Source organism: Rhinatrema bivittatum, chromosome 16, assembly GCF_901001135.1.
Source record: "Rhinatrema bivittatum chromosome 16, aRhiBiv1.1, whole genome shotgun sequence".
Taxonomy (NCBI): Eukaryota; Metazoa; Chordata; class Amphibia; order Gymnophiona; family Rhinatrematidae; genus Rhinatrema; species Rhinatrema bivittatum.
Genome location: NC_042630.1, coordinates 34,536,856 through 34,564,347, shown reverse-complemented (window position 1 = coordinate 34,564,347; position 27,492 = coordinate 34,536,856). Strand labels below are relative to the sequence as shown.

The 27,492-nt window shown below is 45.6% G+C and overlaps 1 protein-coding gene across 2 annotated transcripts in view; it reads right to left on the bottom strand.

The window, feature by feature from the left end:
- Positions 1 to 1,711: 1,711 nt before the first annotated feature.
- The window catches only part of NTRK1 (neurotrophic receptor tyrosine kinase 1), a 68,237-nt gene continuing 42,456 nt past the window's right edge, over positions 1,712 to 27,492 (bottom strand). For both annotated transcript variants that reach the window (XM_029581810.1, XM_029581811.1), the window contains 7 exons: positions 26,673 to 26,775; positions 20,396 to 20,542; positions 15,118 to 15,248; positions 13,887 to 14,059; positions 7,381 to 7,621; positions 4,224 to 4,382; positions 1,712 to 3,417 (listed from right to left, as the gene is read on the bottom strand). In XM_029581810.1, the coding sequence (XP_029437670.1) occupies positions 3,232 to 3,417; positions 4,224 to 4,382; positions 7,381 to 7,621; positions 13,887 to 14,059; positions 15,118 to 15,248; positions 20,396 to 20,542; positions 26,673 to 26,775 (1,140 nt within the window). In that variant the 3' untranslated portion in view covers positions 1,712 to 3,231. The remainder of the gene's footprint in view (positions 3,418 to 4,223; positions 4,383 to 7,380; positions 7,622 to 13,886; positions 14,060 to 15,117; positions 15,249 to 20,395; positions 20,543 to 26,672; positions 26,776 to 27,492) is intronic.

Sequence of the window (27,492 nt, the reverse complement as noted above, 5' to 3'; positions counted from 1 at the left end):
CTTTCCGGAGGGTGGCTCGAAACCTCCATGTCTCCAACGTGTTTATGTTCCCGGATGCCGGAGGATTTCTTGCAAAGTAGGCGTCCTGGTAAATGCTTTGGCTGCTTTGAAAAGCAGAGGAGCTTCAGAGCTTTACCGAAAAGGAGCAGAGACGGCCGTTCCGGAGTTTTGTGGGTTTTATCGCATTCAAGGAGCGCTTTCAAAGTGGAGCTCTCTCTCTCTCCTAACACTGATGACATGTTTAATAATAAATAAGCCATTTCCTTCTGCTGCGTTTCCAGCACTTTTTCCTGTCTCCCCTCCCCACCCCCCACCCCCCCCACCAAAACTGCCGTCTCACTTGCAGTGTTTTCTCGGGTGCCGTGGAAGGACCTCACTCAGCTCCCACATCTTTGGAGCAGAGGCTGCACCCCTCTTGGCGTAGGTTGGTAGGTGTTGGCGAGATGGATACCTCTGATAGTCTTAAGAGCGTTCCTACGCATACGGGTTTGTACAAGATGCTCCATCGCGAGCCGTCCGGATCTGGTCAGCCCAGGCCTCAAAAGCGTATTCTGCCTGAACCTACTCTAAAGAGACCTAAGTTCCTGTTTTATTTTATATGATGCTGTCACAAATTTAAAATCAAACGCGACCCCCTTCTGCCTGCTCTCTGACATGAATAGGAGTGCAGGTCAATGGTTGAAACTACCCCTCAACCCCCCCCCCCCCCTCCTGACAACAACAGTCTGGGTAATAGGATGTCAGCTAATAAAGCAATCAGATTAGCCTAGTGTCTCTCCCCTCCCCCTTGCTCCCCTAAGGTTTTCTTATCTGGTATACAACTCAGTACATACAAGCTCAAGTGACAGTAGGACTGTTCCCCTGTGAAAGGTGGAGGGAGGGAGGGTGGATTGGATTTGTTTATCTGAGGACCTTCGGCAGAATTTCTTCCCCAGGGGTGAAGAAAAATGGAGCTGGGCGGAGATGCTGCACGGAGACCTCTCGATTTCTTGCAAAATCTGCTCTCTGGCGTTTTGAAGGTGCAGACCAGGAAAGCTGACTTTAATAGGGTAACATATTAGATGACGGCAGGTAAGGACCAGTTGGCCCATGCAGTCTGCCTGAATGACTGTGCCCCATCTGAGAATGTCTCCCAGCTGTGAGCTGTGCAAGCTTGACTGCCTGCAGGAGATCACTTCTTATCTAAGTCCGATTTTTCTCGTCTTCCCTCAGTCCTCCACGATCCTGGGTAGATAGGTACAAATTCCCGAGCTTAACCCAATACCCCACCCCCAGCTTCCATCTATTACCCAGTTACTAGCCTCTGTATTCTGGTCCAGGAATCCCCCACTCTCTCAGTAGGTAAGTATTTGTTCATGTTTCCTCTGAGCCTCCCTCCCTCCGATTTCATATCATGACCCCTCTATGGAAAAATCAAAATCCGAACTTGGGGAACCCTCTGTCTGCTTTGTCTGCCATCAGCTGCACTGCGGAAAGACCACTGCCGATAATAATTCTGCCACCCCTAGTAAAAAGTACATTTTGCCTTATGCTTTTCACGTGACATCTATCCCATGCTGAGGACACCAGCTTTTTCAGTAGGGATATCTGCAATGACAATGACATCGCTGTGCCTCACCTTGATATAAGGCCCTGTGAGATAGCAGTGAGTCACTCTTTCCTGGTTTGTGACATTTACATCTTGAAAGGAAACAGCCAGAGAGCGGGCTGAGAAGTTTACTTTGAATTTTATTTGAAACGTTTGAGTGCATCGGGAAAGTGTTGGCGTTGGGACTTTGCTCACAACAGGACAACCTGGAGGTCGGAAGGCCAATGTTTACTGTACGTTAGTGGCTTTAGCCATGAGTAGGGGTCTTACCACCTCATCTCCAGGTCAAACTGAAGAGGCAGATCCAGTCCTGGTTTCACCCCCCCGCCTGGAGACGCGAGTTCTGGTTTCCCTAAGCTGGACCCTACATCTCCAGGCATGAGGTGGAGTAAAAACAGGATGGGATCAGTCTATTCCCCCTCTTCCAATTGACATCAGATGAGGTAAGCAACCTCAGCAATGCTACATAAATAAATAAATAAATAAATAGTCACAAGGTGCTGGCGTCTCGCAGTTCCTCCAGTACATGATTTGATGTAAGAAGCATGAAGCTGAGCAGTTTTGGTGTCCATGAGTGGACTGATTTCTATCCCCCCCCCGTAAACTAAGCATTGATTGTAGAATGGGGGGGTTAGAAACAAGAGTAGTATTGACAAAATGTCATCAATGTCACAGACACCACTAGTGCACATGCTTTCATGGTTTGGTGCTGCTGTTGGTTGAGCAGGCACCTTGACTTTACGACCGCCTGTACTCTACCTGTCAGTATGAGGTACAAAATACACGAGTGAGGATTTCACAACCACTCCAGAACTGAGCATGTTCTAGTCAATAACTTTTTTACAACAAGCTAGCTGTGAATCTTTAGACAAACACTCCCAGAATAAGAGAGATTATAAAGAGCTATCTCTTATAGCAATAAATATGTAAACAAAGCCGAACAGTTCAACAGGGGCCTTGATTTTCTATTGACATTAGTTTATGGATTTCTCTAACATCCTGTACAGTTCTCCGCTTCCAATGTCCCCGGCGCTTGAGAGCTTCCTCCAAGTGATAGGTGAGCGTAACAATTCTGCTTTCATGACTAAGTTATATCGGGCAGTTCATGGGACATTTTTAGGCACACAAAAGACACGCATATGGAGGCAATACATTATCTGCTTTTTGTAAGGTTATTTATCCAGCTTGGAGAAATGGGTGTGATTTAGCTTATTCTTCATTGTTCGAGTGGAGCTCTGGTGGGGGTAAGCGATTGCTTCTGCAGAGCAAGGGAGGCAGAATCCAGCATCTGAAAGGCCAGCATTACTGGCAGAAATCCGCAAGGAAGCAAATCAAGGAGCAGCCTCGATAGGAGAAGAAGCAGGCCATCACCCACTGATACGGACAGTGGTGTTCACATCTGAACGCGACTGGAATGTTACCCACAAGTAGAGAGTCTACCGAGGCCCAGCATTGGATTTGAACAGGAACGAGCTTGCGTTTGGTGATGTTTCTTGGGCTCCTACAAATTCATCAAAGTCATGGTCTTCATCTGTTCTGTTCTGGACATCTCTTCTTAATAATAAGTCAGTCATGGAGAAGGAGGCAGAAGAATAATCTGTTAGAAGACAGTAGACTTCTCTCTTTCTCTCGCAACAACCTTCTTACTGTAGGATGTCCAGGTAGACAGGCGGGGCCTTCACCAGGGCCTGAAGCTTGCTGTGGACCTCCTTAATGTTCATCCTCTGCTGAGGCTCCCTCTGCCAGCAGCCCTGCATGATATCATAAACCTCAGATGGGCAGGTTCGAGGCCTCTCCAACTCGCGGCCCTGGGTGATGCATTCAATGGCCTGCCAAGAAACAGGTGGGAAAGCTGATTAATCATCAAGTACCTAGATTGCAGGCAGCAAAACTGAGTAATTATCCAGACATCTTACTGTCTGACAGCCTTTGGGGCCTTCAAGTATCTGTACACTAGTTACAAAGAGCCCCTTAAAGTGACACAGAATGGTATCTATGGATATCATTTTTGTGTCATCCCAGTGAAAGATGTTACAGTCTCCAGCGCCACTATTGCAACAAAAGTTTTAATCCATTGACTTTGACAAAGAATGGTAGAAGGACACTATCTGGGTTGAAACATGGAAACATTAAAAGCCTTTAAAAGATAAATATTATCGCTGCAATTGACATGCCTTGCTTTCTCTTTGGCCTGTTAGCCAAGTATTTTTTTCACTTGTTTAATAAAATGTGAGCGTTTTTGAGGCATGGTCTGTAACACCACAACAAATAACTTTTTCAGCTCTTACCAGTTGTTCTCTGTCTACATTTGAAGACTCCAGGCTGTGTTGCCTTTTCATTGAACCAACATTCAAGAATTATCCAAAGATGCTGATGTGTGTGAGCTTTCAAAATATCATCTGGCAAAGGGACCCATGTGGTCTCGACTGCTCATATATATATAGGCCTTCATCTTTGGATGATTCTTATGGTGGTCCCCTTACAAGACCTCACATCTTTGCTCCATTGTTCCGGAAGGATTCCCCAGGGCATTCCTTCAGGACCAGGAGGTGGGGGCTTGGTAAACGATTTGATTACAGTCCTATTCTAGCGGCGCCACCTCTTCGAATTCAGCGAGAGCCCTATCATTTATTACCTCTGTGTTGGAGAGCTGGTACCAAGGCTGTTTCCCGTAGGTAAAGATCTCCCAGAGAACTACTCCGAAACTCCAAATGTCACTCTCGGTGGTGAACTTCCTGTAGAGGATGCTCTCCGGGGGCATCCATCGGATAGGTAGCATGGTCCGGCCTCCCACCTGCAAAGAGGGAAGAGCTGCTGACAGCACTCTGAGACTTGGCGACAACCGCGTGGCCAGGACAGAGGACATTAAAATCAGGATGGCAAAAGATGTGTGGACAGATACACCTGAAGAAGTAGAAGGGAGCTGGACTTGGCATCTTCAGGCATTGAATCGATTTTTTTTTTTTTAAAGGGCACTGCATCTCCATGTGTTTTTATAAAACACTGAGATCAGAAGAATTTTTTTTGTCTTTCAAGGAAATAGGAGAAGATCCTTACCTAGAGTGAGAAGTCTAGAACTTTTAATCTGGGCACCATTTGGGTTTCCAAATAATACATCAGTCCCAATGATCAGACAATAATATGAGGGAATCTGGACTGCAGACAAACTGTGGCCTGCTGGAGTACCTTCTTTATCTCTCTCCAGCCCCTCCTTAAGTGCTTGTGATGATGTTGTCTTATTCACATTTTCCATTCTGGGGGTTGCATTAAATTATGCATACGAGACTGACAGCTGAGCAGCTGCAGGGGAGGGGGGGGGGGGGAGACTAAAAGGGAAAAAAAGGCCCTCTCCACCCTGGGATGCCGCAGAGTTCAAATCCCAGTGGCGTCCTTGATCAGGATGAAGACTGATGGGTTTCCTCGAACCGATGGATTCTCTCTTTAAGGCACTCAGAATTCGCTCCAGGCTGGGGTGCTGCTTGTACCCAATTACGTACTTAAAAGCTCTGTCGATAACACTTCATCTCAGGAGCATGTCAGCCACTGTGCCGAACTAGGCCAATGCAACTGGGCCCGCAGATGTGGCTCCCGTGCGTCTAAGGGCCGTATGCCGTATCAAAAAAGGCTGAGGCCAATCCTGGTGTTACCCTATCACATCTACCGACCTTAGGACTCTCTAAAACTGGCCTCTTGGGTCCTGGTTTTGATGGTGTCCTAGGCTTTCTGATGAGCAGTCTAAAAGAGCTTGCCCCCTTCCTGGGCTGTATGATCTGTTAACCCCTCAGTCTCACCCCCTTTGGATGATCTCCCCCTCACGCCCTGCCCCGAGATCTGTTCCCGTGTTTCTCAGCAGTGCATCTGCAAGTGCTGGTGAGAAGAGTATGTTGGAGGGGCGCTGAGAGAGGGCTGATGAGGGACGTTAGGTGTCCTCTCACGATCTCCCATCTCCACATGTCCCTCAACCTCAGCTGTGTTTCCAACACATAGTCTCTGTTTTTAATTCTGAAAATATGATAGCTCCAGTTGAAGGTGCATCAGAGGGATATAGGGTTTGGTAGAGGAGGCAGGAGGGGAAGCATGGCCATGCATGTGCTCATTGCTCTTATCAAAAGCTTCTTTGAAAGCATAAAGATGATCCATATTCACCTGTGGGTTGGTTATTGAGAGGGGCGGCTGTGCTGCCAGATGTGCCCAAATCAATCAAATGTATCCAGATAACTTTTGGGCAGCTCCATAGTGCAACTTATCCAGAAACTTAGTCAGAAAATGCTCAAAGTTGGCGTTATTTGGCTTCTGGATAAATGAGCTCCCCACCCCTACCCCTCATCAGACTAAGCATTTATCCAAATAAGTCAGAGGCAGGAATTTTAAAACCTGAATTTAGCCAGAGAAAACCATCTGAATATGGACGTCCTAAGATTATTGTAAATTCAAGCCTCCACCCAGAGCTTCACTTAATCTTGATTTTTACTTATGAAAGATTTAAATGACATCTAGCCAAGAATCGGAGGCCAGACGTTCTTCCTTTACAAAAACTGTCCTTTTGTTTTTCTCCTTTAAACACAGCAACAGCAAAATGGGTGTCTGCATACAGAGGGGGGGGGGGGGTAATTTTTAACAGCCCGCATAGGGCTAAAGTCTGCAGGTATTTGCCTTGCATTTTCACAAAGCTTTGGAAATTCCTGGGTTGTGCCGGTGGACGTGCGGACACACGCGCAGGACGTGATGCCTCCTCCGGAGCAGTTGTAACTTTCTGCGTGTACAGTTAGAGGCATACATTTGAAACTTGAAAGTATACATAGAAATGCCTTCTCCCCAACTCCCCCCAGAATGCCCAGCACGTGTGCAGGGAAGAGTATGCATGTTATCGAGCTGCACGGGTGCATTTCCCCACACAACCCCCTGGATGCTTTCTTAAAAGCCGATTTACGAGCATAAACCAGGGTTTACCCGTGCAGGTCTCTTAAGAACCAGTCAGCCCACCCTGTCTGCCCAGCTGTGCTCATTTACACTGCTCTACCTAAGGATATCTTCCAGTTGTCAGTGGTACATGTTTGACTGCCTGCAGGAAATCACTCCTTATCCAAATCAGCTTTATTGTCGTTCCTCCTTGGATCTCTACCCTTTTCGAGTAGATAATATTCAGATGTATTTATTTGTTTATAAACATTTGACATTCCGCCTTTCCTAATGTAGACTCAAGGCAGATTACAATCAAAATTGTGATGAAAGTTACAATCCAGTTGTTTCATAAACTATAATCAAAACCAAGAACATTTAAAATGAAGATAAAGCAAATACAACTATGGTTAAAGACATGAGGTAGGTAGTACGCAATAATCTAGGATGTAGCAGTACTTATTCCCATTCTTAATCCACCATCCAGGCATGGTACCTTGTACCCAACCTCCCAACCCTGTCTTTGACCACTGACCTCTAGATCTCTCTCAAGCATGCCTAAATTCTGCCACAATATTGGTTTCCACCATCTTTGCTGGTAGGTTATTTCAGCCATCTACAACCCTCTTAGTAAATTCTCCCTCCAACTTCATATCATGACCCCACGTGCTTGAGTTTCTTTTTATATGGAGCCTTATTGTTTAGACCTCCAGGAGCACAGGACTGCTTCCCAAGTTGGATGCATGGTATTATTTTATGTATTATTTATTTCAGTTTATACATTCTGCCTTTCAGACACTTCAAAGCAGATTCTATAGATTTCCAAACCTCAAGATTTTAATTGGACCCATCCTTCCCCAGCTTCACTGGTCCCTTTCCCCCTCTTGACTTACCCTGTAGTAATCTGTGCTGTAGATGTCGCGGGACATCCCAAAGTCGCCGATCTTGACGACCAGGCTGTGCCCCACCAGGCAGTTTCTGGTGGCCAGGTCTCGGTGGACGAAGTGAAGGGATGCTAAGTAGACCATGCCCGAGGCGATCTGCGTGGCAATCTGCAACATTTGGCTCAGGCTGAGCTGCCCAAAGGACTGTCCATTCCCATTATCGAGGATCCTGGCATCTGGGCCATGGGATCTGTGGCAGGAAAGAAAGTTGGAAGAGAAGATTCATGGCATATCTATCGCTCTGTGTGAAAGTGTTGGCCAGTAGTGACATTTTGAATCTGGATCATTTCTGCCTTATGAAAGTTTGGGGATGAGCACAGAAGAGGTGAAAAAGAAAGGGTAAAACTGGAGCTCCGGTATGCAGTATTGTAACAGGTAAAGATGACAGGTAGATCAGATGGGATCTTTGGGATCTTCCTGCCAGCATTTTCTTGGGTTCAGTTAGAAAAAGGTTGGACTTCAGCCTTACCAGCCTCCTAGCCTAACATAACTCTGCAAGAGGCCAAATTGGATTTTATTTTCCAATACAACTGGGCATGCAGGGAAGCCATTTTGCTTACTGACAGGATGAGAACAGTAGCTCTTCTTTATGTTCTGTTGCTTAAATAATGGGAGGAATGGTGTCCAGTTCCATATGTTGTGGCATTGAGCTACTGGTCAGTGGTTCAGTTGGACCAGTCCTGTTTGATAAACCGTGCATGATTTGCTTTCATATTTAGCATGATTAACTGCAGCAGGGTGGACCTCTTAATTTGTTATTGTGTTGGTTGTATGTGAAATTATCCTACTCTGTTGATTTGTTAATGAGTTATTAGCCTTGGTTTTGGATTTATTGGATTTATTTGGACTTATTGAATTTGGATTTATTTTTATAAGATTTTGTTTGGATAAATTGTATTTTATTAATGTTATTTGTTGGTTTCACCACATGTTGTTTTCAAACTGATTATGATTCTGCTTGTAGCTGTATGTTGGGTTATGATGGCATGGAATTGTAAACTGTCTTCAGTGACTTAGAAAGATGGAATAGATATTGAGCTTAATAAATAAACAAACCATATATCTAATCCATTTCCTCTGAAACAGCATAGGCTTTCTTTATTACCGTTATCACCTAGGAGTCTTCTAAGCTCCCCACTGTGCAGTTGTTTAAGCCACCCTAAGCTTTTATTATGAGCTTGGCTATGCAACTGGCTTGATTGGCAGGCACGCGGCTTGATTGGGAAATACAAAGGAGGGTGAAAAAACGGGCTTTTATTTAGAAAACAAATTTAAAAAAAAGGATTCTTCCATTCAGTTCCAGTGTTCCAACTCTTGTGAAAAAGAAAGCAGAAAGCATGTCGACCGGTGCATGCTACCTTGCATTCATGGCCACCAACAACTAATCAAAAGACAGCAACGAGTAGGGTGGGGAGGGGTGTGCAGGCAGTAAATGGAAACCTTGCACACCAATCGTTCTAAACTCCAAAATGGCGTCCATCTTTGCTATCCCCTTTGTCCCCATATATTGGCTCCCCCCTCCCCCCCCACGTCACAAAGGATTTAATGTAATCAGACTTTAATTAACCGCAGTCCCTGCCTTCGGGTAAATTCTCCAGAAGATGGTTTTTGCCAAGGGACACTTCTGGCCACTCTTAGTCGGGGCCAAACTCCCACCCATTTTCCTCCTCACCCAATTGGTTGTTGAGAAAGAGCAACACCACTAGGGCTGTATCAGTGCGGTCACCCCCAACGGTGCAGAAGTGCAAACCCTGGGCGTGTCCTCTCGCGTCACACACGAGGCGTTGCATTCGGTTCTACGGGCACAAGTACCACACTCTCAGGAAATTGTCTGATGTGAGATGAGAGACTGTTCCTCATCCTTAAATGCAGCTGAAAGTCAGTTTTATAATCCAGCAAGACCTTGGGGATTTTTTTTTACTTCCCGTATCTGAGGATTTTTCCTTTTACTGTAACTCTTGTTGGCTCTGTCGGGTACCCTACCGTAAGAAAGATAGCAGAGGAGCAGTGGATATGTACCTCTGTCTTGTTTGCGAGGGGTGCTGAGATCTGCTATGCCCAAGTGCCCCCGATTTCCTTGGAGATTCAGACACATCCAAAAGGCTTGTAATGCCAGCAAAAATGCAAAGAATAAAACGGAATGGGAATGGCAAACGCCAGTCCTCAGTTGCTTGCACGGATGTTTTTTTCAGGATAGATGCAGGGAATTTTCCTGGCCTTTCTTGGCAGTCAGTGTTTGTGGCTCCATTCTAGGTTCTGGTTATCCCCCCCAAAAACAACAAACCCAGCCTCCTTTTGCAGCCCTCAAGGACTGAGCTTGACAGTACCGGTCCTCTCGCAGCACGGGATCGGCCCAGAGAGGGTGCCCCCTCTTCTGACAGGCGCTTTCCAACTGCCTCTGAGCCCTGGTGACGGAGGCCTGCTGGGTGGGATGGACCCAGAAGCCACAATGCCAGGTCCCATCACAGTTGTGATCCAACCCACGTCTTGGGAGCTGTGCTCCCCACATCGGAGGCTAAGCGAGGCCATTGACAGCACATCATCTGTCGGCAATACCTGGGGGGGCCAATTGAAAAGTCTCTGTTTATTCCAACTGATGGGCAATCTCCTTCTATTTAAGCCTCTCAGACAGCTAATCTAATCAATATTGCAAAGGAGCACTGCATTAGCTGGAGAGGGCAGACTGCCTGAGAGAAGCAAGGCAGTAATGGAAGAGGCAGAGAAGGGGGGGGGGGGATGGCGCGCGAGGAGATCGGAGGTGATGGAGTTAAGAGGGGAGCTGCAATCTGAGGGGATAATATGAAGGGAGTGCCGCATAATTAACAGCAGACACGGCGTAATGAAATGAAGGCCCTGGTAGCTCCAGTAGCTGGGGAGGGGGGGGGGGCAGGTGCCGGGGAGGACCAGCAGATCGGACCGAACGTAGCAATCCGATTCCTTCACAGTAACCCCCCCCCCCCACCACCACCACCACCATTCTGAATTTGTTTGGAGAAATGTCGTGAATTTTACTGGTTGGAAAAATAAATGTACTTTTTGGTTCACCCTCCGGCATCTCCGTGGTGCGCAGAGGAGGCATTTTGGGGGGGTTTCTTTGTGTGCTTTTCCTACTGGTTTGTTTTCGGATGTGCAGCAGAGGCTCCTAAGACCCATCCAGTTCTTATGCTGATCCCAGTGACCTCACTGGACGTGGGGACGGAAGCCAGAACAGGGACCTATAGTTGTGGGGGGTTTTTTTGTTTGTTTTTTTTAACTTGGCCATTTTGCAGGTCTAAAGCATGCGATAAGCTCATTGGCGGGGGGGGGTTTACATTGCCTTTCATATATAGTAACCGTTGGATAAATGTATTTTGCTTTGTGCGCCTTTTTACTTATAGGAGAGGCCGCAGAGCGCTAAACTCTGCGCACGCAGTCGTACACCACTGAGGATTTTCAAAAACGAATTCTCATCCATAGGTTTCCTCTGAAATATCCTCGGGGGTAATCAGCCAAGTACATGCACACATTCACTCGTTCAGTTCTGCCTCCTTTTCAGAGTCCGTACATCTAGGCTGCTAAGTTAGGGCCCCAAGCAGCAGCTTTTCAGCCCAGCTTAGGAACCTTTCAGCTGAAAATTCACAGACGCTCTGGCCCCTCAGACTTGGCCTTACTGTCCATTTGCCTTAATTTCGGCCCCTGGTTCTGAAAATCCATGCTAAGCTCCTAACTTTAGTTCCCACTGTAGCTACCCACTTTTGTAGGCTCTTAAATTTAGGGGCTAAGGAAACTAGGATCCTAAATTTAGACCCGCATCCCCAATAAAATTTCAAAAGCTCCAATTTAGGAAGCAAACACTAAACCTTACGAGCCCAAACCCTTTACAAACTAGAGAGACGGAGAGCGAGAGCTGTGTGAGGGAAGCTTGTGCTCTCCCTGGCCTTGCTCTCCCTATTCTGTGCTGCGTGCGTGCGTGAGGGAAGCTTGTAAGACATTGTAAGACATTGATAAGACAGGCTAAGAGAGAATTTGAAAAGAAGTTGGCTGTAGAGGCAAAAACTCACAGTAAAAACTTTTTAAAATATATCCGAAGCAGAAAGCCTGTGAGGGAGTCAGTTGGACCGTTAGATGATCGAGGGGTTAAAGGGGCACTTAGAGAAGATAAGGCCATCGCGGAAACATTAAATGATTTCTTTGCTTCGGTGTTTACTGAAGAGGATGTTGGGGAGGTACCCGTAATGGAGAAGGTTTTCATGGGTAATGATTCAGATGGACTGAATCAAATCACGGTGAACCTAGAAGATGAGGTAGACCTGATTGACAAACTGAAGAGTAGTAAATCACCTGGACCGGATGGTATATACCCCAGAGTTCTGAAGGAACTAAAAAAATGAAATTTCAGACCTATTAGTAAAAATTTGTAACTTATCATTAAAATCATCCATTGTACCTGAAGACTGGAGGATAGCAAATGTAACCCCAATATTTAAAAAGGGCTCCAGGGGCGATCCGGGAAACTACAGACCGGTTAGCCTGACTTCAGTGCCAGGAAAAATAGTGGAAAGTGTTCTAAACATCAAAATCACAGAACATATAGAAAGACATGGTTTAATGGAACAAAGTCAGCATGGCTTTACCCAGGGCAAGTCTTGCCTCACAAATCTGCTTCACTTTTTGAAGGAGTTAATAAACATGTGGATAAAGGTGAACCGGTAGATATAGTATACTTGGATTTTCAGAAGGCGTTTGACAAAGTTCCTCATGAGAGGCTTCTAGGAAAGTAAAAAGTCATGGGATAGGTGGTGATGTCCTTTCGTGGATTGCAAACTGGCTAAAAGACAGGAAACAGAGAGTAGGATTAAATGGGCAATTTTCTCAGTGGAAGGGAGTGGACAGTGGAGTGCCTCAGGGATCTGTATTGGGACCCTTACTGTTCAATATATTTATAAATGATCTGGAAAGAAATACGACGAGTGAGATAATCAAATTTGCAGATGACACAAAATTGTTCAGAGTAGTTACATCACAAGCAGATTGTGATAAATTGCAGGAAGACCTTGTGAGACTGGAAAATTGGGCATCCAAATGGCAGATGAAATTTAATGTGGATAAGTGCAAGGTGATGCATATAGGGAAAAATAACCCATGCTATAATTACACGATGTTGGGTTCCATATTAGGTGCTACAACCCAAGAAAGAGATCTAGGTGTCATAGTGGATAACACATTGAAATCGTCGGTTCAGTGTGCTGCGGCAGTCAAAAAAGCAAACAGAATGTTGGAATTATTAGAAAAGGAATGATGAATAAAACGGAAAATGTCATAATGCCTCTGTATCGCTCCATGGTGAGACCGCACCTTGAATACTGTGTACAATTCTGGTCGCCCGCATCTCAAAAAGATATAATTGCGATGGAGAAGGTGCAGAGAAGGGCAACCAAAATGATAAGGGGAATGGAACAGCTCCCCTATGAGGAAAGACTAAAGAGGTTAGGACTTTTCAGCTTGGAGAAGAGACGACTGAGGGGGGGGGATATGATAGAGGTGTTTAAAATCATGAGAGGTCTAGAACGGGTAGATGTGAATCGGTTATTTACTCTTTCGGATAGTAGAAGGACTAGGGGGCACTCCATGAAGTTAGCATGGGGCACATTTAAAACTAATCGGAGAAAGTTCTTTTTTACTCAACGCACAATTAAGCTCTGGAATTTGTTGCCAGAGGATGTGGTTAGTGCAGTTAGTATAGCTGTGTTTAAAAAAGGATTGGATAAGTTCTTGGAGGAGAAGTCCATTACCTGCTATTAAGTTCACTTAGAGAATAGCCACTGCCATTAGCAATGGTTACATGGAATAGACTTAGTTTTTGGGTACTTGCCAGGTTCTTATGGCCTGGATTGGCCACTGTTGGAAACAGGATCCTGGGCTTGATGGACCCTTGGTCTGACCCAGTATGGCATTTTCTTATGTTCTTATGTTGTGCTCCCCCTGGCCTTGCTCTCCCTATTCTGTGCTGCGTGCGTGTGTGAGGGAAGTTTGCACTGCTGCTGCCTGTACTCTCCCTCCTGTGTTGGTGTGTGTACGTGAGTGTGTGTGTGTGTTGAAACTACCTGATTTACTAAGGATTTTTCTCCTTTCCTAAGTGGAAGTGTATGTGGTCGCCCTTTTCTTTAGTGCATTCAGCCAATGATAGGTAAGATTCAGAGGCAAACAGGTCTTAGCTACTGATGTGCCTGTTGCTTGCCTGTGGAAAAGCCATTTATTATCACCCTTATGTTTTTCTCATCCAAATGACCCCTTGACACGGTGCAGAGTTACATCTAACTAGGTTATAATTTGCATGCATCACCCCCGTCTTCTCATTTTTCCTGGTTTCCTAGGACACAGGATTTCGGTGGCAGATGGCAAGGCCAGGAAAGGCGCTGGGAAACGGCTGGGAAGACAGGCAATGTGGGGGTGGGGTGGGGGGTGGGGTCTCTCACCTGAGGAAGCGGTTCAGGTCCCCGTGCTTCATGTACTCGAAGACCATGATGAGGGGCTCGCCGTCCGTGCAGACCCCGTAGAACTTTACGATGTGCTCGTGCTGCAGGACGGTGAGGAGCTCCGCCTCCCGCTGGAAGTCCAGCCGCGCCGTCTCGCTCGCCTCCTTCAGGGCCTGGTGCGTGGCCGAGACAAAAGGGAAAGGGAGAACCGCCGGTGAGTGTCGGTACCGACCCGCTTGGCAAGGGAGGGTGGGGGGGGGTACTCAAGCAAGCCAGGTCACCCCCCTTCCTCCTGCCACCTCCTCAACAGCTCAGATAAATTTTAGACCCTAGCAGGACCTGAACGAGTTTGGACAGGGCGCTCCCCGCTACCGCTTGTCTGTTGGAGCACGACAGCATTGTCGGGATGCCCTGCCCTGCCATTTAAAAAACACATTTATCATGTGGCCCGGTGGCACGCCGGCAGTGCTGTGGGAGACTTGGGTTCAGCCGGCAGACCCATCCCCCTCCTTTCCCCCCTACTCCTCGGGGTCTAGGGGTGCTGTGGGGGGGTGAGGCGGTGTTCACAGCCATCACTCCTGGGGAGGAGGGGAAAAGAATCCCAGTTACAGCAAGGGTGGGATCTGGGGGAGGGGGCTGCCATCGGTGTCCCCCTCTCGAGGACAGTCGCTGGGACGACTGGCTTTTAGTCAGAGGAGGGTGGCGGCTAATCTGGGAGCAGGGTGGGGAGAGCATGGGTGGCTGTGAAGGAAGGCTCGGGGCAGCTTGGTTTCAGACCCTCCCCCCCCCTCCTTCAAAAATGACAGCGAATTAGGTTGGGTTTCGCTCCCACAGGGCTGGACGCTTAGGTGCAGAGGAAGGGGAACCAGGCCAACAAAAAGAAAAAAAAAATAATAATAATAATTCTGTAATGTTAAACTTTGGAGTTCTGAACTCTGTTGATCAGAAACTGTAATCGTGGGGGGAAAAAAATAATGCTAGGGCTTAATTCCATGTGAATATCTGGGGGGGAGGCATGCTGATGCCGGAAAGAAGCCCAGCGACAGAAAAAAAGGGGAATAGAGAAAGAGGAAAGGGAGAACGAGAGCTGGATAGAAAGAGAAAACGTGCAATATAAAACAAACGACTGCTTCTTTAGAGAGATTTTCATACAAAAGGTTGGGAGCACTTTAAGAGTGATGGTGAGGAGCAGGGATGAAAATAAAGCGTGCAACTTTAAAACGGGAGTCACCTTGACGGCCACCAGCATCTTGTCTTGGTCAGGAGTCAGGTTGTAGCACTCTGCCAGGAAGACCTTGCCGAAGGCTCCTTCTCCAAGCTCCCACTTCAGCACAATGTCTCGGCGCTTGATGTGATGGACGCCTGCACGGATGGACACGGTAAGTGGGCGTTCCTGCTCTATCGCATGCTTTATCTCCCGGGCAGACCCTTCCCCAATGTCCATCTGCCCTGGACTCTGCTCACTTACGGCAAAGGTGAGGGAAGGGTCACCGTGTTGGCAAACAATGGAATTTCCCTAAGGCTTATTTTAAAGGTTCAATCCCATCCTGGCCACAACAGTGAATACTACAGGCACTTTTTTTTTTTTTTAAACTCTCAGAACAATACACCTCTCAGACTACGGAAAAACAGATCTCACCCCTTCCAGAGAAAGGGAGTTTTCACCCTTAAAGTGATGACTGTGTGGAATATCTTGTCAATGGAAACCATCATGACTGCCTTGAAACAGCTTCAAGGCATCACTGGTCCAACTTATTGTGTGGATCCAATAGAAACATGGAAAAGTAATAGCAGTAAAATGTTGTAGGGCCTATCTAATCTGCCCAATTACACAGCTCCTCAATCCCTATTACTCCCTCAGAGACCTTCCCTCAGAGCTTATCCTATGCTTTCATAAACTCGTCTCCTTCACCTTGACAGTGATGTCATTAAATGCAACACTTACAATCTAATTTTGTACCTGAGAGTAAAGTGACTTGCCCAAGGTCACAAGGAGTTGTCAGAGGGATTTGAACGCTGGTTTCACTGGGTTGTAGCCCACTGCTCTAACCACTAAGCTACTCCTCCACTTCACCTTTATGTATGATGAACATAAGCCTAACCAAAATGTATTGCACAGTGCATGTAGTCTTGAAAGCTCATGTACTTCTAAGAGGAAGAAGGGGAGTGAGTCATAGCTGGTAATGTTATAGGGCTTTCCCTCTGTTTTAGTACCATTTTAATTTTCAGTCCTCACTTGGCAAGTGAGAACTGAATTGCCCTTAGATGTTGCTGAGTCCCTCTCCTTTATCGGGATGTCGTTGGGGTCATTAGACCGGGAAACTGAACTGCTTTCATAGCTGAAAGAATCTACCAGAAGTGTAAAGGGAATGTATGGCCTGTTGCTTGGTTGGTGGGTATGTTAAAAGCAAGGGACTCAGAAAGTCCATGAATGCGTGTACTCCATTGGCTGCCAATCAAATTTCGTATTACCTTTTGGTTTGGTTGTGTGGTGTTTAAACGGAATGGTGCCTAGTTATTTATCTTTGAAAATGGCAGAAGTATGTCCCACCCCGCAGATGCTACAGAAGTAGTTTGAAAAAGATCTAAGCGCCGAATGTTTTTGGTGGCAGTCCCTAAAATTTGGAACAATCTTCCTTTAGAGTTAAGACTAATAAAAGATTGTTTTCATTTTCAGAAGCAATTAAAAACCTGGCTATTCGATACGGCCTTCAAGAGAATGTTACTTGTTGTTTTATGCTGATGGCTATTGTTAGCGTAGGATAAGGTTTTGATTTTGGAATTTTTGTTTTGTTTTTATTGTGTATTTAGTTATGATTTTATATTGTTTGAGGTATTCTGAGGGTAGTGGAAATTGGTTGGGCGGGCAAAAGGTCTTATTTTGTGGAGTGCCTGTGTTACTATGTTTTCATTATTTGTGTTGTGTAGGGCTTTGATTTGATTCCTCCTCTTGCCGCCATCTGCGGCCGGCCGCGATCAGCAGGGCAGGAGCCCCTATCAACATCCAAGGGGCAGGAGCCCCTCTTTCCACCTCGGGGACCTCGAGACCGCAGGGCAGGAGCCCCAACGAAAGTCTGCTCAGGGCAGGAGCCCCCCCCAAGCAGGGATTCTCCAGGGCGGGAGCCCCCTCTACCCGATACCGGGCGTCACACACACAAAGGAGCATGACCAAAGGGGCATGCTCTTTGTGCGCCTCTCTTTCAACTTCTACACAACCCCCCAAATAAATTGGCATAACAACTAGAAATGGCAAACACAAAACCACTGGAAAACTCCCAACTCGAGTCCCACAGAAAAAAATCCAAGCAACAATGATGCACAAAATGAAAAAAGAAAGGAGCGAAACACAGAAAACAAACCACAGACGGTAACAAGAAAAAAGAAAGACCCAGAGAAACACTTCAATTCACGACAAGAAAACATCACCCAAATCAACATGAAGGCCTACAGCAGCTACATAGCACTGTCATTCCTTTTATTCAACACACAATCAATAGTAAAGAAACTACCAATCATATCCGACTTACTCGACGACCATAAACCAGATTTCATAGCCATCACGGAAACATGGATAAAAAACACTGACACAGTGCTAATCAACCAAATAAATAACCCCAACTGCTGAATGTTCTCAATCCCCGCCCCACCAAAAAAGAAAGGAGGAGGCCTAATGCTAATCATAAAAAAAAAAACCTACAGATTAAACTACTATAAACCAACAACAACTTACCAATGGAAATCGCACTATTGGACTCACCGCGATTACAGATATGCCTAGTATACTGTCCCCCCAATTCACTAGATCGGAACTGCTCACCACTAATTGAATTCTTCTTATCCAAGCTTTCTATCAAACAATCCCACCATCATCTTAGGAGACTTCAACATACATGCAGACGCATTTCCCCACTCCCCCACATGCACAATGATACTAGATGCACTATCAACACTTGGTCTTAAGCAAATCATCAAAGGCCCAACACACAAAGCAGGGCACACTAGACCTCATCTTCATCAATACAGACTTATGGACTAATTATCACACAAATACAACTAATATACCTTGGTCAGACCACTCGCTTATATCCACTAGCCTTTCTTCCAACCATATACTGACACCAGAAAAAACCACACCAAAATCCTTTTCCTACAGTCCACCCTTCAACATAGACACTTCAAGAAAATCTACAAACGGAACTAACAATCCTAGACCTATCTAATGCAGAAAATGCCACATCATCCTGGCTCAGCATTACTAAATCAATAGCGGATAAGATAAACCCCATGTTAAAGAAAACTATAAGAAACCCAAAAGACCAGAACCAATGGTACAATGAAAACATCAGATCAGCCAAACGCGAACTCAGGAAAAAAGAAAAAACCTGGAGGATCAACAAAACATCTACACAACCAAATGCATACCGATCACAATTAGCACACTACAAAAAAATAATCCACAATGCTAAAAAAGATTTCTACACAAAAAAAATAAATGAATTCCAACCCAACCCAAGAATGTTATTTAATATCGTACATGACCTAACCAAATCAAACAATGAACAGAAAACACCAGTCTCCAAACTATCAAGCAATGACCTTGCAGACTTCTTCAATGATAAAATAAAAAACCTCATTAACAACAACCTCAACAGCACGCAAGACTCGAAAATATTAATCAACCAAACATCAAGCTGGACCAGCTTTGACCCAACATCATCATTAGAAGTACAAAACATCATTAAAAAAATGAACCCGGCCGAGCACTCCATCGACAGCATACCCATACAGACGATCAAAGCAATTGAACCATCAATAACTAAAACATTAACCGACATTGTGAACCTATCACTCACAGAAGGAAGCTATCCCGACTGCCTAAAGGCAGCAATTATCAAACCTATCCTAAAAAAGACCAACCTTGATCCAGAAAACCCGCTAAACTACCGTCCAATTTTAAATCTTCCATTCATCGCCAAAATCATCGAAAAAATTGTCCACTACCAATTCAGTGACCATCTGGAAATGAACAATATTCTACATCCCACGCAATTCGGTTTCAGGAAAGAACTAAACACAGAATCCTTACTCCTAGCATTAAATGACACCGTACTCAAAGGTTTCGATAACGGCCACAGCTACATTCTAATTCTACTAGACCTATCAGCAGCCTTTGACACAGTAAACCACTCAATAGTGATAGAACGTCTCACCGAAATAGGATTAAAGGAAAAAACTCTGCAATGGTTCTCATCATATCTATCTCAAAGGACATACCAGGTATCAATCAACGACACCCTATGAAAGAAAATAAACCTTGACACTGGAGTTCCCCAAGGATCCGCACTATCTGTAACATTATTCAACATTTATCTTCTATCAATATGCCACTTCCTCTCAAATCTTAAACTGATGACATCCAAATACTCATCCCAATACAAAACTCCCTGGAAGAAACCTACAAAAAAACTGCTAACTACCTCACAAAAATAAAGCAATTGCTAAATAACATGAGACCCATCCTAAACATTGACAAGACTGAAATAATCATGCTGGATAGAAAAAACAATCCCACTCACATGCCATCTCTTAACGTAATGAATTATAACACAGCAATCTCCCCTGTCACACATACACGCAACCTTGGAGTCATAATCGATAAGGAGCTATCCTTCAAGTACCACATCTCTGCAAAAATCAAAGACGGATATCACAAACTCCTAACACTGTGACACCTAAAACCATTCCTGTCACCCAATGATTTCAGAACAGTACTCCAGCTACTCATCTTCTCCAACCTAGACTACTGCAACTCACTGCTGTTCAACTTACCAGTCACCACCATCCGACCGCTACAAATCCTACAAAATACAGCCGCCAGAATACTCACAGGAACAAGAAAATTCGATCATATTACTCCAACCCTCATTTCTCTACACTGGCTCCCAATAAAATACAGGGTTGACTACAAAATATTATCAATAATTCACAAAATAATATATGAAAAACAAACAAATTGGCTCAGCGCATCCATAAAACTCCACTCTCTAAAGAGAAATCTCCGATCAACGAACAAAGGCCTACTAAAAATCTCACCAACCGGTCACAAACTCATAACAACTAGGAAAAGAGCCATATCCCGAGGAAGCCCTGAACTGTGGAACTCCCTCCCAACAGAACTAAGAACACAACAAAATTTAAAAACTTTCAAAAAAGAGCTAAAAACCTGGTTGTTTACAAAAGCCTACTGACACTATACAAAATGACTTCACTAGAAGACACCAGACTACATCAAAATGACCCCAAGAAAGACTATTTACTAGTTTTGACCGAAAAGTCAAAACTTGTCTGAGTTTAAGGAAAGCAAATCCCAAGTAGAAGAAAGAAAGATATCTTCTGTTTTGAGTGGCCTTTCAGATTCCCATTTCATCAGCTCCCCTGGTGTCCCTCCACTTTCAATATTCGTTCAAGCATGCTGGGGCTACAACGCCCCGGGATGAGGAAACTCTTACAGGCATCGCAGAAGTACTGAGGATTCTCGATAAAGTTGCTCTTCAGTCCCTCCAGCTTGCTCTCCGTCAGGGATAAGGGGCTGGCCCCGAAATTCATGAAGTGAAGCGACATCGCCAAGTCATCCTCCTGGGCCAAGACGGCTGCCCCTATGGGAAGGGATGGGTAGAGAAAAGAGAGGCAGAGATACTGGGAAATCAATATATACTGTGTGTGTGTATATATGTATGTATTTATTTATTTATAAAAAGAGCTTGTTACCCGCATCTGCCAGTGATCGGGGCGGGTTACAACATAGCATTCATAATAAAACAAAGAGACATGTTCCGATAGAGGACATAAAAGCAAAAACTGCAATTTAAGCACTGTGAGCTATGAAAAAAAAAATCATACATAGAAATGATGGCAGAAGACGACCAAATGGCCCATCCAGTCTGCCCAGCAAACTGGACTGGGCAGAATCTGAAGAAGAATTTAAAAAAAAATGTAGAGGGACAGAGAGAAGGCTGAGAAAATTCTAAAATGATTCTGCGTATGATAGGATGACCAGGTGGCCCCAGCTTCAAGCCTGACAAGCTGATCCAGTCCCGGGTTCATCCCCGCTCTATCCAGTGACTTGTTTTTCCCAGAGCCATGACTCCCATCCATGCAGTGTGAGTAAAGCCAGGATGGGCTGGGCCTGTCTCCGACGGCCCTGGAGCTTGGTGGAAAAAAGAACCGAAGAAACCCCTTCTCTGGGCACCGTGGCCCCCTTCCAGGATGCATCGACACAGATTTGTTAAACGACTGTGGTCATAAACCCGCACTGACCATCCCATATAAACGCAGCAGGCCAGCACAGCCAGCACTAATCTCATTTGCACTTTCACGGGTAACACCGGGGCGCTCAAGTCGAACTCGGACACTGCCCTGTGAACTATGGCTCTGTTGTCATTTCTGTCAGTCCACCTGCCCATGGACGAGCTGTTTATTAGAACCTCATGGATTTTATTTTTTCTGATTGGAATTTCACAAAATAAGACAAGAAAAGAAACCTCCTCATACACATACATACATACATACATACAGTTCTCTATCCCTGTTCGATGTAAACCGATTTGATATGGTATTTAACCATGAAGGTCGGTATAGAAAAATGCTAAATAAATAAATAAATAAACAATTAAAAATTATGCATTTATTTATTTAAAAATGTCTTATTAAATGCTTTTCTGACCCATGAAAAAGGACTTTCGATGTGCAGTCTTCTGAGGTAAAATTATTACGTACAACAACATATATATTATGGGCCAGATTTTATAACATGCGCGCGGGCGTAGATTTGTTCGCGCAACCCGGCGCGAACAAATCTATGCCCAATTTTAGAACATGCGCAAGTTCATTAACTTTCCTTAACTACCATTAATATCTCCAAAGGAAATGTTTAGGAGCTATTTAATGGAGATTCTACACGTACCTGAGAATGCCATCCCTCCTATCTCCAGGATCTACCACCTTCCACCTTTCAAGAGGAGATCTGAAGAAACTGAATGGGGATGCTCAGGTACCTTTAGTTCCCCCCTCCCGAAGGTCCCCGTTTGGATGTATCTGCTCCGCTTGAGGCCTCCGATACTGAAATGGCTGGCCCAGCCACTTTGATGGTTTCTTTGGTTCTTGAACCTGACAAAGGGCCGGCTATTAAAACTTTCCTTTCGACACAGCTCTGGAACTTTCTTGCCCTAAGGTTCAAGCAGTGGGGGAGCGTTTTGGTTTTTTTTCTTAAAGTTTCCCTGTAAATGCTTGATCAAGTATCAGGATATTTCCTATATTTTGTTTATGATCCCCCATAATTGACCCAGTTTTTGAGTGATAAAACTGCTATTATTGGATCCTCTGGAACTTCTCAGTCCTGAATTTTCAGTAACTAGTTCTCTGTCAGGTACTGATCTATCTTTCCTTTATATTATTTCCTTGGGTTGTGTACTGGATCCCCCATTACAGTTTTTTTGGGGGGGAGATTCCTTTTGTGTACTTGTGCTCTTGATTTCTTTCAAGATTTATGTCTTGTAATTATTTTTGGAAATGCATAAATAAAAAAAAAAGTTTTTAAATTTCCCCAAAACTAATAAAATATTTCAAAACAGACACAACAAATAACACCCAATAATTAAAACTAAAAGGATTTAATAATTCCGTACTCTCCATACTTGGGAACGTTTGATTTTCAGATGGCCTGAGATTGTCATGGATAAGCAGACACATGCTGAATCACAGGAACATATTCTCTCTCTCTCTCACACACACACACACACACACACACACAGTCACAGGAACATGCTCTGTCACATACAGGCTCATTCATTGGAACATGTCTCTCTCACATACACACATTCTCACCACACATGCTTTCTCACACACATGCGCTTTCACACACACACTCACTCTCATTCACACCCTTTCTCAGACATACAGGTTCTCACAGATCCTCTCTCGCTCACATACACAGAATCTATCTCACACATACATGCTCTCACACCCTTACATACACATGCTCTCACACCACCCGTCTCTCACCCTGGAAAACACTCCCTCACCCACATGCTTTCAGGCACACACCCATGCTCACAAACAGGCTCTGTCTCTCACACTCACACACACACACATCTTCTTGGCCTGCAGCGGGATGGGCTCTACCATGACCAACCATGCCTCCAGCACTTCTGTGCAGGTTGTGTTTCTCCTGGCAGAAGGTGGACACCCCACTGGCGTCTCACTAAATTTTAGTGGCTGGTGTGCATGCAAACTCAAACTGATAAGGCAGCGTCGGTGCTTTCGGGGGCACATGCTGCTGCCCCTATAATTTTGCCTCTGGAGGCCACCACTTCACTCTGCCTCATTATAGAACCGCCTCTGTGCGCTACAAGCCTAATGAGCCAGGGAAGTTTATTTGCTGAAGAGCTTACAATTTAAATGGAAAGCGACTGAAAGAAAAGGGTTGTCATAATCATTTTTTAAAATTTTTCATTCACCTTTCCAAGTAATGCTCAAGGCGGCTTCCAGTATTATTAGTATTCGGGTACAAGAAATAGGGACTGAGCCATGGAGAAGCCGATTAAGAGAAGCAGTGGGAGATTACTTTTTGAAGGCCCCATAGAGGGACAAGAATTACTCCCAGAAAAAAAAAGGGGGAGGGGTAAGGAAGAGGGGGTGGCCACATTTGTTACAGAGGTAGGAAGGTTCCCACCTGTAGACAAAGTAGCAAGAATATAAAAACGAAAAAAAAAAAATCTGAGACAAAATAGATAAAAAAAAAAAAGCACAATGGAAAGAAAAGTTGGACTGGAGAACAAAGGAAAGGGGGCGAGTGAAATGAATTAAGTCTGACGGGAAAATATCATCCTATCATTATTTAAGAAGGAGAGAGAGGAGGCATTAGATTTAAGGGATGAGCTCGGTGGGCCGGCAGGGTAAGGTTCAGCATCTCGGGCTGAAAAAAAGGACGCGCGCAACTTAACATCCCAAATCACCGATAACATGAACAAATAATTCGTTTCTGATTTGATTTCTCGGCCGTCCCCGTGTTAGGAGTTATTGCCTGTTGGGATCGGCCCGTCCCCCCTCCCGGCGCCATGCTGTTATCTCCGGCCTCTGTGCCACCTGCTAGATAAAGGGCGACCCCCTCCCCCCTCCATCTCGCATCTGCGGGGGAAAAATATAGTCTTCAAACAATCCCGCCCTCCGTTTGTAAAACTTTTACAGGGGTGGATGCCCCTGTCCGGCCCTCCCAAGATAACGCCGCCGCCGCCGCCGTCCAGAGCGCAAGCAGAAATAATTGTGCGAGGAGCAGGCCCGGAGGCTTGGTTAGCCCCATGAGCTGCGTCCCCCACCCCGTAAAACGCAGCTTCGGCGGTAGAAGGAGTAGCTGTGCTCAGCGATAGCTTTAATAAGTATTTTCGAAACGTTTGGAATTCATCAGCTTAAATGAAGTAATTGCCTTTAGGATGAGTCATGTGACTGTCAGGAGAGCCACCGAGTGTTTTTCCATGGCCGTTCTGTAACATGAGATCGTTCTTTCCAGGGTAAAAAAAAAAAAAAATCAATTGAGCAGGGGGGGAGGGTAAAGAAGAGGGGGGGTTTTGCTGAAAAATAATAAATCTGGGGCAAAGGAGGAGAGGGAGATAGAGAGAGGGGGGAAGGAGAGAGTGGATAAAAAGAGGGGGAGAGGACAAGGGTAGATAGAGGGAAGGAGAGGAGGAGGAATAATGGGGAAACAGGGAGGGGGGAAGGGGGAAATCGAGAGGGGGGAGGGTAAGTGGGGAGGGGGTGGAGGGCTGGTTCTCAATAGCAGTATTAGCAGAGTTTAATAACATTGTGCAAGTCAGACATGGGCTGTATTTACTGTGCACTCTTCCCTCTCTCCTCCCTCCCTCCCCACCCATCCTGAGCCCCTGGGGGGAAGCAGACAGATCAAATCCATTTACAGCCTGAATCAATTCCAAAGTGAATTAGCAGCTGCTTTACTACCCGGCAAAGGGGGGGTGGGACAAACACTAATGAAGTGGGGGGGAGGGGGAGGTGCTTCTGGCTCTCCCTGCCCCCCCCCCCGCTCAGCTTCACTAACCAGTGCAGACCCGTGGTGTTGCAGCTGCTGGGATGCTCTGCTCCTTTCCAAATCTCTCTTTAAATGCTGCTCTGCCAGCATCGCAGGGGCCTCCCTTCCTCACATGGCGACCACATCCCTCCAGGAGTCTGTCCGAGCCCCCCCCGGCATCTCCTCCCGTTGGCTAGGAATATCCGGCACTTTACCCAGCCACCCCACGCAGGCTGGTGAAGCCGCCTGTATTTTGCATCCGCCCCCTGCCCCCGTGTATTTTTTTATTTATGTATTTATTTTATATGCATTTTTCTGTATCCCAAAGAAAGGACTTTGATGGGATTTGCGCCAACTTTCCAAGGGAAAGCGAGCGCCTACCTGCCCTTCGAACATGATCCCAGGAAAAATAACCGCACGCACAGACACCAGCTTAAGCTGTGCGGTTCGTTTTCACCCCGAGGGGGAAAAAAAAAGTAAAATGCGCGCATCAGGAAAATTAAAAAATGCGCGCAAGAATGCCCCTTCCCAGCGCTGGCAAAGTTACACCTGTAGGGGGCGCTCTGCACGTCACTGCACCCACGCAGTTCTCTAAAAGGCCATCGGCGTGGGCAAACCGCTGTTTTATCCGTGGAAGTGACTTTGAAAATTACTCTTCCTTACAGGCTTAAGTATTTACAGCCTCCAAATGTTAAAAATTTCTTGGAAATCCCCCAGGTGGTGGCAAAGACATTTTAGGTTGAGAAAACTAACGAAAAATAAATAAATAAATACAACGCATTCAAATCTGGAAGCTAAGCTCTTACTTTTAGAAGTCAAAATCATAAACATGCCGATTGCCAAAGTCAAATTCTTAATCATCCTGTGTTTTGGAAGGATTTTCTTTTTTAAATGGGTTTTCGGAAGTACTAACTACTTTTTTTTTTTTTTTTCCAAGTGGCAGCTGACTGAAGCCCTGGAGAGCCCTTTTCTGCAACCAGGTTGCCCTTTTTAGACCTCTGCTGTGTATCCTACCACTCAGCCCCTTTTATGGGAGCCAGGAGCAGGTCCTGCCTGCACCAGCACACAGGAAGCTGAGAGTTAATGGGGGTCAAAAGTTCCCTTTTTATTCTTACTGTATCCGACTAGCTACCACAGTCCCATACACGTGCATGCAGACTGGATGCAGGGTAAGCCCAGACAGAGAGACGGCCGACTTGCTTAGAAGTTGGACAGTTGGGCCCGAGCAGTGCTGCCCATCGTCAAGACTTCGGACGTTGCCATATCATGAAAGGTAAAGATAGTGAATGAACGTTTGTGAAAGACGAGAAGCCTTGGTCAGGGACGCTACTGACACCCCCCCCCCCCCCCCCAAGTATTCCCCTGCCTCTTCTGCTCCGGACTTGATGCCACCAGTTTGTAGCCATGCTCAGTTAATGCCCCCAGGGAGGAGTAGGCCCTGATAAAATTGATATTATTTTTTTCATTACATTTGTTTGGTTGTTCTCTCGCATCCCTTCAAAAGCCAGTCACAGATGTTACCCAAATAAACAGGTCGTTAAATAAAAAGGTCTCGCCCACAATTTCTTTGTTGACCCTTACCTTCTGTATAGTGGAGAGAACTAGCAGGGCAGCCGCAATACATTGCAAGAGAGAAAGGAAAGAGGGGGGAGGGGAGGGCATTGGGAGAGAAGAGAAATCTATAGATGAGGAAAAAAAAAGAATCTTACGGTTGATTCCAAACTTCGAATGTCTTCTGCATTTGTTCAACACAATGAGCATGGCAGAGAGGAATATGCAGGCGAACACTGCCAGACCCACTGCCACTGAAACCTGCAAGGAAACACCCAGGTGTCATAAATACAGTGGAACGCCATGGGCCAAGCCGCGCCGTAAGCAGGGGGAACCTAGAAACAGGAGCCGTTGGAACTGCTGAGGCCTCACGGGTGCCGTCTTCGGACGTGTAAGAACCCAGGTTAGGCCAGAGGCTCGCAGACCTCATGCCATCCACCTCACTCCTATGTTGGTGCCATAACTGCTGTTGCAGCCCAGGGAGAATGCAATTTTTCTCCAGGGCAGACACAGCCACTAGAACGCTGCAGTACAGCGATGCAATATACGAAGCATGCTTCCATGGACAAATTTAGAAAAAAAATGTGATATTCAGTGGGCTGGTGAGTAAAGAATACCCGGTACATATCGCTACATAACTCTGCATAGCCAGGTTAACTTCTGCACCACGCCCCTAATATCTTGGCCAAATTAGCTAGATAATATCGAGCCTGTGATGCTAAATCCTCCTCTGAAAGCTCCCATCCCTAATGCAAAGGCAAGCCGGCCAGGGTCGTTACCTACTGGACATGCTTCTGACTGATTCGCTGCACAGCAAAGCGGTCTGCATTGGTTTAAGTGTACAGCAGCATGTTATATCCAGTATCTCAAATAACGGGCGTTATTAAGACTTGCCATACTGGGTCAAACCAGAAGGTCCATCAAGCCCAGTATCCTGTTTCCAACAGTGACCAAACCAGGTCACAAGTACCTGGCAGA